Here is a 10,016-nt window from a genome sequence, read left to right as displayed (position 1 = left end):
CCGGTGTCCCTGTGCTCACCTTGGCTGCAGCCCCTCACCCACTAAGCCCTTTGTTCCCCCTGGTGTCCCTGCACTTGAGGTCTCCATCTCCGGGAGCTCTTCTGCCTTTGGGATTGGCCCCAGGTGCTTCTCGCGGCCTGAGGACATGGCAGAACCTGGCTCAGCCATGGCTTGGGCCACACCATGGCTGGGAGCAGGAGGCCTGGGGTGCCCACACACCTGGGACATTTTCCTGCTTGGCTGCTTTCCCATTCACCACCTTCTTGTCGTCCTTCTTCTGGAGGGATGGGAGAGCTGTGAGGGTCTGCAGCACTCTGTGCTGGGAATGCTGGGACTCTGCAGAGTGCTGGGAAGCACTCTGTGCAGTGCCCCAAGTCCCCAGTGCCTCGGGACAGAGGACAAGCTCTCACCTTGGTGTCTGCTGCGTCCGACTTGCGCGTCCTCTTCATGATCTCCTCCAGGCGCTGCAGTCACAGAGGGACTCACACATGACCCTGGCCGCCCAGACCTGACCCTGCTGCCAGGCAAGGTCCCTTCCAGGGAAAAACCTGCCATGCCCCATGCCTGGAGATGGCCCCCACCCTCACCTTCTTCCTCTCCAGCCGCTCCTGCTCCTCACGCTGGAAGTGCTTCTCCCGCTCCAGGCGCTGCCGCTCAGCCTCTTCGCGCGCCCTCGCCTCAGCCTCTTCCCTCTGTGTCACAGCAGGACACAGACACACAGATGAGATGTGACAGGGAGGAAAGGGATGGGGCAGGGACTGTGGAGATGTGCTGCCTGGACAGCTCAGCACTGCCCTGCCTCGTGTTCCCTGCCACCTTGGGCCTTGAGGGGTTGGGCTGGTTCTCACCCCTCCATTCCCCTGCAGACTGAACCCATCCCTGCCTTTGTACCCAATCTCCTGCAGCCCCTTTCCCCCAACCTGTCTCTGCAGCCGCTCCACCTCCTCTTGTGCAGCCCGGGCTCTCTCCTGGGCCTCTCGTTCCTCCTGTAGCCGTGCCAGGGCCTCCCGCCGGCTCTGTTCCTCGGCCGCCCGCTGCGCCCGTTCCTCCTGCACCCGCCTGCGGGGAGGGGGCCCTTAGCATGGCAGGAGGATGGAGCTGGGGGCCAGGGGGACAACACCCACCTCTCCTGCTCCTCCTGCTCCCGGCGCTCCCGCTCCTCCCTCTCCCGCTGCTCCCGGGCCTGGCGTCGTTTCTCTGCCAACAGCCGGGCAGCTTCCTCCCGGTCTGTGGTGCCAGCAGGTCTGGCTGAGGGGCTGGCCAGCACAGGGCTGGGGGCTGCATGGACTGGGGGGCCTGGGGGAGGTAGGCAGCATCAGGGCTGTTCTGGCTTCTCCCAGCCCTGAAGCTTCCCTGACCATGATGTACCCACCTGCTGTCGGCTCAGCGGGCACCTTGGGGGGCTCGGAAAGGGCTGGGGGTGCCGGACCCTGCTCCTCCTCCTTCCTCTCACGTGCCTTCAGCTGGCCCTCCTGCTCACCCCGCTCCTCCCGGGCCCTGGCCCGTACCTTGGGGGAGGAATGGGTGCTTCGAGGCAGGGGTGGCTTGTGGGGAGAGCTGAGGGCCGGGCTGAGGGATGCTGGGTGGGCCTTAGGGGTGGCAGGGGATGAGGGACGGTTCTTGAGAGTGGCAGGGGATGAGGGACGATTCTTGGGGATGGCAGGGGATGAGGGACGGTTCTTGGGGGTGGCAGGGGATGAGGGACGGTTCTTGGGACCAGGGCTGCAAACAGAGCAAGAGACTGTGTTAGTGGGGCTGGGGAAGCCCCCAGGTGGGGTCAGGGAAGCCTCAGGGTGGGGGGTCCCGACCTGCTGTCAGCCGCAGGCAGGAGCCAGGGCTGTGCTGCCGTCAATGACTGCCGCTTCTTGAGGCTGCGCTCATGGGACAGGGCGCTGCGCTCCTTGGCATTCTCCCGATCCTTCTCCTTCTTCTCCTTCTTCTGCTCCAGCCAAGGACAGACAGAGACAGCATCAGCACTGGGTGCTGCGCTCGGCCGGAAGCCACGCCGTGCCCCTCAGCTGCCCTGGCACTCGTGGTCCCTGCAGGAGGTGGCACTCACGGGCAAGGGCTCGGTCCTGCGGCGCGGTGTCACATCAGGGCTGGTGGTGGCCGCCTTCCGGCGCTCCCAGCAGCGGTGTGGCAGGCGGTGGTTGTGGCAGGGGCTGAGGGGGCTGGCGGAGGCCGAGCGGGGGCACACAGGCACTGGGGGACGAGTGACCAGGGTCAAGATTGAGCCAGCAGCAACACCAGCTGCCCACTGACTCCAGGCTCCCTCATGCTGGGTCCCTGCCTGTGCCAGGACCCTTGTGTCCGTGACAACCTGGGGGCTCACCCTGCTCCTTGCCATTCCCAGCCAGCGTCACAGCACTCCGGCTGCGCGCGAGGAAAGACAGGGTGGGCGTCATCAGCCGGTCCACAATGCTGCTCTCCCATGGGCTCAGCTGCAAGCTCCGGTCTGGGGAGGGAGAGGGGCCATTAGTGTACCACAAACCTCTAGACCCCAGTCCTGCCCGCACAGCCACTGCTGGGAAAAGCAGCCATGTGTCTGCAGCAATACCATGGCACATGCACAGTTCCAGGAGCACCCAGAGCTTGGCTGTGCTGGGGAGGGGTCCCTAGGGCCCCACACAGCTGAGCAGGATGAAGGGCCATGCAGGCCTAGGCATGGGTGGGTGGCTGGGCACCTGTGGACGGCACTGTGGCATGATGACAATGGTGTCCTTGTGTCCTGTGGACACCGCAGGTACTGTGTACCAGTGGTGCTGGGTGCCACCCTCGTAGCAGCAGCCTCCCCACTCTGCCCTTTCCTTGTGCTCAGCAATGGCACCCTTCTGTGGCCCTGTCCTGTGTGACCGAGGCGCTGGCACATGCCAGCTGCCCAGGGGACACCACAGCGTGCCCTCATCCCACGAGAGCTGTGCTGAATCACCAAGCGTGTCGCAGGATCCAGGCCAGCCTCACAGCACCCACAGAACGGCGATGCCTGGCCACACAGTTGGCTCAGCTGGGCACCAATCTGCTGCTGGCTTCCCTGCAGCGCATCACTAAACACCCCACGGCGCATGGGAAACACCCATGGAGACAGGGCCCCTCTGCCCCTCTCCACTGGATGTCAGGCCACGGGCAGCACCAGCTGCCAGGAAAGGAGAGCACAGAGCCATGGGTGCTGCAGGGGGACAGGGTGGCAGGTCTGGCACGGGCCCAAGGAGATGCTGCTCCCACCCGGGCAGTGCTGACAGCTCCCAGGTGCCTGTCCCTGGGCTGAGCCCCAGAACAGGGCGGTGGAAGCTGCCTGCGTCACCACAGCCACCGGCGTCAGCTGCTCTGGCTATTTATACCCATCCGGGAAGGCGCTCATCGCCAAGCAACCCTGAAACACAACAGCAGCTCTGGCACTGGACACATCCCTCTGTTGGTTGGACACATCCCTCCGGCATGGCTGCAGCCCTGGGCAGCGCTCCCTGGGGCAGGATGACCTTGCAGCAGCACGGCCACAGAGATCCATGGCACCCAGCCCCAGGAGCCTGTGGGGACACTGGCATCATGCCCAGCCCCAGGAGAGCCGGCGACAGGCAGCCCCTCTGTGGCTGCACCAGCACCCACCAGAACTGCCCTGGGGCAGGGAGCCAGGCTCCCATCCTCATCCTGGCGCCCCATGGGGCTGCCACCACCCAGCCATTCCTCCTCCTCTTCCTTCTCCTCCCAGCCCACACTGCCTCAAGAGCCACCAGCCGGTTCCAGCCTCCTCCCGCAAACAGCAAACGGCTTCTCCTCTCTCCGCGGGCACCTGGGGATGGTGGACCCTGGCATAGGGGGTCCCCAGCGCTGGGTGGGGGCCGGGCTGTGCCCTCTGCGCTGGGGCAAATGCAAAGGGCTCTTACTTCTACTGGGAGAGTTCCAGAGGGTGGCGGAGGATTTGGAGAGCCGCTTGTTGATTATAGAGTCGACGTGTTTGGGGAGGTTTACAGCGGACACCGAGCATCGGCTCGCACCTGGAGGAGGGAAAAGACACAAGGGCATTAAGGTCCCGGGGCCAGGGCCAGGCCCCCCACATGCAGCATGCACAGCTGTGCCAGGGCACTGGGGCAGAAGTGGAAGGATCAGGGGAGATGCTGGAGTCCGGGGACATGGCACAGAATGGGGTAGGAGATGCTGGAATCCAGGGATGCAACACAGAATGTGACAAGAGATGCTGGAGTCTGGGGACACGACACAGAGTGGGACAGGAGATGCTGGAATCCAGTGATACGGCACAGAGTGGGGCGAGAGGAGCTACCATTGTCTGGGGACACGACATGCAGCACTGGCATTCAGTATGGCAGTGTCTGAACCCTGCAGGGTCATGCTGGGATCTCATCCTCAGAGAGCCAGGGTGGCTCCCAGGCCACGCTACAACAGCCTTTCCAAACACAGTCCTGGGAATCAGGAGCAGGTGACTGGGAACCTCGGCAGCACCAGGCCAGCATCCACCCTGGGGAAGGGCAGCAGGTCCAGACAGACACAAGACAACATCACACCAGTGCAGGGTCACTTTGGCATTGCCAGGATAGTGCTGGTGGGTGGCAGCACCTCCACAGGTAGCTGGGACCTCCCCACTCCAGGCTCCTCTGGACAAAACAGCCAGAGAAGCTCAGGGCCAGTGCAGGGGGGAGATTGGTGAGTGACAGATGGCAGCAGCTCCAGCAGGTCATCTCAATGGGAAGCAACAGGGGAAGGTGTCCCCTTGCAAGACCCTGCCAGGTGCTGCATCACGGACACCCCGAGAGAGCCATGAGCCACAGTGGCACGCATGGCACCGAGATAGGCGTACCCAGAACATGGAGCCCGTACACACAGCCCAGCCAGGAACAGCTGGGCACGCAACACTTGAACACACGCGGCGCTGGGCACACAGTGCCAGTATGCACAACGTGGCACACAACACCTGTACACAGCCTGGCCAGGTACAGCTACGGCCACCACAGCTGCCCCATGGCACGTGAAGGCCAGTTCCCAGGGACACAGTGCTCTCCACCATGTCACCATCCATGCCAGACAGTGCTAGCACCTGCCAGCACACCACAGCAGTCAGGGAACAGTGGAGACCTCCACATGTCCAAGTCCTGAATCGTTCCTAAATGCTGAATTGTCCTCATGAAGCCCCCAAGGAGCAGGACCAGCTTCTGCAGCCACACATATAGCCACAGTCACCTCCATACTGGACCTGCCGAGCACTGCCCCCACCCAGCTGGGGGACAAGGGGTCACACCACAGCACAGACCCCAACCAGAGCTCGCAGAGGCCTTGTGCAGCTCCACAGCCCCTGGGGCCAGGGACTCTTCAGGCTGCTGGAGACCTGGCAGTGTGGCCATGGCATGCTGAGGCAGCCAGGGCTGCCCCCAGGCAGGACTCTGAGTGGAACAGTGACTGTGATGCACAGCCTCCAGCTTACACCCAGCCCCACAGGAGCAGGGAACAGCCACGGGACCCCATCAGTCCCCAGCACAGCCCAGAGTGATGGCAGCATGACCCCACCAAGTGGGCCTGAGCTGGGTTTGAGGGTTGCCAGCAAGATGCCCAGCTACCCTTACCACTGTCAGAGCCACAGGGTCCCGAGGTGCCTGTGCCCAGCCTGGCACTCACCGTCCTTGTGTGCAGGGGAGCCATGGTGCAGGGCCCCAGCCCAGGACCACCGCTGCTGCCGGATCTCTGCCCACGTCTTCTTGACCGACCGCTGGATTGCTGCCTCATAGCGCTCCTGCCCAAGGGAGAGGGACAGGCTGAGCCCAGCGGCTGCGCGAGTGGGGCTGGGGCCAGCCAGAGCCTCCCAGCATGAGGCCATCACAGCAATGGGGGTGCTTGGAGGGAGACAGGACAGTGATGCCTGCCCTGGCCAGGGCACACAGCCAAAAAGCTGGGCACAGCACAGGCTCTGCACCATGAAGGAGGGGCAGCAGAGGACGGGCACAGTGGGCAGCTCCCGAAGGGCTCATGAAGCATCTTCTGACGGGCTGCTGGAGCCACGAGAACTCCTCAGGGATTGTATCCCCTATGCCACCTCAGCCCCATGTTCACTGCACCCATGATACCCATCCCCATCCCCACCTTATTCTTCTCCAGCTTCTGCCTCTGCCGCTCCTCCAGGACCGCCCGGCGCTTCTCTGCCCGCAGCCGCTGCTCCTCCAGCCGCTTGCGCCGCTCCTCCAGCTGCTTTTCCCGCAGCAGCCGGGCCTTCTCCTCCTTCTCCAGCCACAGCACCCGCTTGGCAGCTGTGGGGGGCAGCGGGGTCGCACCAGAGGCACAGCCCTGGCCAGCCCCCTGGTGGGACCGCGTGCCCATGCCAGTGGCGTGGGGCCACAGGCTGGCTGCGGCTGGGGCACACGGCCGGGCTTGCGGGGCAGGCAGCATCACGGCTGGCGAGGGAGGGGTTTGGGCCAGGACAAAAGGAAGGCCGGGAGCCCGCCGGGAGCCCGCCGAGCCGCGCGGCGAACAATGGGGTAATGAGGGTGGAAAGAGCGCGGGGACAAGGAGGCCCCATGCGCAGCGCAGGGGCCCCGCTCGCCCACTGCCCCGAGCCCCTCTGGAGCTGCCTACGCACGGCAGAGCCGGGCACCAGGGCTGCTGGCACCTGCACAGAGCCGGCAAGCATGCAAAGCAGGGAGCAACAATGTGCTGTGGGATCAGCACAATGCCTGGGGGTCAGCAGTGTGCCCAGGGGTCAGCGGTGTGCTGGGGAATCAGTGGTGTGCCTGGTGGGCAGAGCTGCCAGCACCTCAGCTCCTGCCTGGGCTCAGCTCACTACAGCTAATGGGATTGGTCATGATCGGGCAAAGCTCCTTAGCCCCTGCCTCCTCCCTTCCACTTTCCCTCCCCATACCCAGGTACTTGGCTCGTTCCTCACGCCGCTCCTTCGCCTGCTTGTGCCTTGCCTGGGCTTTCTGGGCATCTGCAGAGGGGAAACACTGTCAGGGTAGTGCCTGGTCCCACCAGGCATCGGCTGGTGCCCATAGTGTGGAGCATCACCGGAGCACTGCAACCTCCTTGCACCCACCTTGCTTGGGCCGGTGGCTAGTGGCAGGAGATGGTGAGGGGCGGCTGCTCCGAGGGGTCACATCCTTTGAGGGCCCGGCTGTGGCCCCCAGGGAGCTCTTGGCATCAGGAGGGGCCCCTTCATTGGCAGCTGGGGCTGGGGGCTGGCTCCCATGGGGCAGCGTCTCCGCAGAGCAAGGGGCAGCAGCAAGGATGGGGGCAGGCTGGCCAGAGGTGTGGGGCAATGCCTCTTCTTTGGGGTGCTCCATCCCAGGTGGCTTGGGGCGGGGGGACCGGTCGCACCGGGGGGGAACACTCTGTGCTGAAGGGACCAGAGTCGCAGGGCTGGGGGACATGGGCTGTCCTGGCAGTGCCATGGCTGGAGGGCTGGGTCGGTCATGCTGCGGGGGGCTGCTCACAGGCGGGGGCATCACGGGCTGCCAGGAGGGGGACATGGCTGCAGGGACAGACAAGACAATCTTTTCAGAGGGGGTGATGGCTGCACAGACGGGTGGAGCGGTCTTTTCTGAGGGGATGGCATCTGAATGGCCGGGTCGGTTGTGTGGGCAGGGGCTGTGCTCTCCTTGCACTGCATCTCCAGGCGAAGGGGGTGGCACAGAGGGCGGGGGGATGCTGTCTCCCATCGGGGATGGTGGCTTCCCTGCAAGAGGGGCAGAGCAGAACACAAGGTCACTCAGTTGTGGAAGCCTGTAGAAGATGCATCCTTCCCAGACACAGGCCTTGGGGGGCACAGCCCTGTCCCCCCAAACACAGCCCTCAGGAGCAAGGCTGGGAAGGGCACTGTGACCCCACCTGAGCTCTGCTGCTGCTGCCCCAATCCTGAGAGGCACCCACAGTGACTGCCAGGCGCTGGGCACACAATGCACAGACGGACAGCCGGGCACCACCAGGCACTGCCACCACAAAGCTGCACTTCATCCCCTAGCAGATGCTGCCTGGCCCTGCCATGGGGGAACACGGGGCCAGAGACCCTCCATGGGCACGGGGATCCACAGACTCCCCTGCCACTCTCCCCAAGGGGACAAGGCCATCGAGTGCTTCCGCAGCGCAGTTGGAGGCAGGATGGGTGCGGGCCGTGGCCTGACGTCACCGTGACAGCCCATGGTCCCCATCTTGCCACGGACTCACAGCCATGAACTCATGGCCCAGGAATGCACACGAGGCTGCCAGACAGAGCCCCCTTCCTGCCTGGGGCAGGCCATGGGGCAGCCTCGGGGATCTCCCCCTTCTGGATGGTCTCCAGGCACCCCGAGGGAGCCCTGAGCACACCCCAACATAGTGCCAGTGCGTGGCAATGCCCTGTGTAGGTGTGGAAAGTGTCCTCAGTGTCCTCAGTGACCGCAGTGGTGACTCCCCTGGCCCCCATTATCAGCCCTTTGCAAACAAACCCTTCAATACTTTCCAGGATCCCAACTCCAACCCCCACACAGTGGCAGCACCATCACTCCTCGCCAGAGTGATGCCAGATCCAGCCCAGGACACACAGCTCCATCCCCATGGGCATCACTGCAGGGTGGGTCCCCAGCTCCAGGGGGGGATGGCAGAACCCGGGTGACAAGCACACACCACCAGCTGATGTCACACACCAGCTCAGCCATATTTGCAGAGCTCTCCACAACCCTCAGCAAGGGGCAAAGTGTGGGCTCTGCAAACACAGCCGGCGCCGCTCCTCACCCACCCCACAGCTCCTCACGCGCCCCTCACATTCTCATCCACCCCATGCTGGAGCGCTCCGAGCCAGGGTCAGCCCAGGCTACCCAAAGAGGCACTTCCAGCCCCCTGCACTGACAGCATGGGCACACCCAGGTCCCCTGGTCTCCTGAGAGGGGCTGGGGATGCTGCTGTAGCCCCCCAGGCCAGGGCTGTGCCAACAGGTTTCCCCCACCCTGGACTCTGTGGGGACACAGCCCTGGCCCCCCCGCAGGCTTTCCGGGTATTTTCTGCTGCAGGAAACCAGCCCATCCCCTGGCCCCGATCCTGCACATCCCATGTCCCCAGCGCTGCACCCTGCGAGGCGGCCATCAGTCTGATGAGGGGCTGGGACTGGGGGGGTACCCTGCTCCGTTCCCCCAGGGCTGCCTCAGATGGGCAACCACAGGCAGCAAGGCTTGGCAACCCCAGGTGCCAGATCCCAGGATGGCACCTGCACCGTCACTATGTGTGTCCCAGCTGGGAGGGGTAACCCTGGGACCACCGTGGTGGCACAGCCAAGTGCTACCCACAGGGCCAAGTGAAAGCACCAAGGCCCGGCTGAACCTCTGAGCAGATGGAAATACTTCAGAGAGCCCTGGATGTGTGGGAACCACTGGCAGGGGACAGTGGGTGCCTCCTGCCACCCCACACAGCCAGGCACAGAGCCCTTGGCAAGATCTACCCTGCCCCAGTGTCCAGAAAGACAACAGCACCTGTGGCTAGGGTAGGGCTGTGGGCACGGCCAAGACCTCCAGGCCCAGCCAAGACCCCTAAGGTGGGGCAGGGCCAGCCCTGCTGCCATCTGTCCCTGTCACTGCTCCAACACGGCAGCTGCCCTGAAACCCAACACTGCCTGCGCCCAGGCGGTGAGGGTGTCCCCTCTCCCCCGGCCAGGCCATTCCACATGGATTAGCTCCCGTCCCCCCAGACACACAGGCATGGCTGCCCTGCAGCACCCAGCCCAGGCAAGCCTGCATGGCACCGGCCCCACTGCTGCCACTGGGACAGCGCCGTGCCCAGCACGGAGTGAGGTGCTGCTCTAGACGCCGCGTCACCCAGCCCATCCTGCTCCTCCCATGGGTTCCTTTGGCACTGGTGCCCGTGCCACCAAGCACCAGCGGCACCTCCAGCCCGGTGGTGCCCAGCGCAGCGCGACTCCTTGGCCAGCACATGGCCAGGCATGCTCAGGCAGATCCTGGTGCTGTGAAGCGAGAGCACATTGAGGCCCGCGGGTGCTGCTTGGACCAGCGGCCCTCGTTAACTGTCCCTGAAGGGCACTGCCTGTAAGAACGGGG

General features: G+C 64.5%; 1 protein-coding gene across 3 annotated transcripts in view; it reads right to left on the bottom strand.

Annotated features, from left to right (window-relative positions):
• The window catches only part of MAP7D1 (MAP7 domain containing 1), a 14,956-nt gene that overhangs the window by 900 nt on the left and 4,040 nt on the right, over positions 1–10,016 (bottom strand). For 2 of the 3 annotated variants that reach the window (XM_015649466.3, XM_015649464.2), the window contains exons 2-16: positions 7,031–7,669; positions 6,857–6,925; positions 6,085–6,248; positions 5,623–5,737; positions 3,882–3,992; positions 2,333–2,455; positions 2,060–2,202; positions 1,809–1,939; positions 1,373–1,722; positions 1,125–1,296; positions 921–1,059; positions 588–692; positions 411–464; positions 220–277; positions 20–137 (exon numbers count right to left, since the gene is read on the bottom strand). In XM_015649466.3, the coding sequence (XP_015504952.1) occupies positions 20–137; positions 220–277; positions 411–464; positions 588–692; positions 921–1,059; positions 1,125–1,296; positions 1,373–1,722; positions 1,809–1,939; positions 2,060–2,202; positions 2,333–2,455; positions 3,882–3,992; positions 5,623–5,737; positions 6,085–6,248; positions 6,857–6,925; positions 7,031–7,652 (2,474 nt within the window). In that variant the 5' untranslated portion in view covers positions 7,653–7,669. The remainder of the gene's footprint in view (positions 1–19; positions 138–219; positions 278–410; positions 465–587; positions 693–920; positions 1,060–1,124; positions 1,297–1,372; positions 1,723–1,808; positions 1,940–2,059; positions 2,203–2,332; positions 2,456–3,881; positions 3,993–5,622; positions 5,738–6,084; positions 6,249–6,856; positions 6,926–7,030; positions 7,670–10,016) is intronic. The other variant, XM_033519580.1, reaches the window with a different exon arrangement.

This window comes from Parus major, chromosome 23 (genome assembly GCF_001522545.3).
Source record: "Parus major isolate Abel chromosome 23, Parus_major1.1, whole genome shotgun sequence".
Classification (NCBI taxonomy): domain Eukaryota; kingdom Metazoa; phylum Chordata; class Aves; order Passeriformes; family Paridae; genus Parus; species Parus major.
The sequence above is the reverse complement of the archived record's forward strand: the minus strand, read 5'-3'. Positions and strand labels throughout refer to the sequence as shown.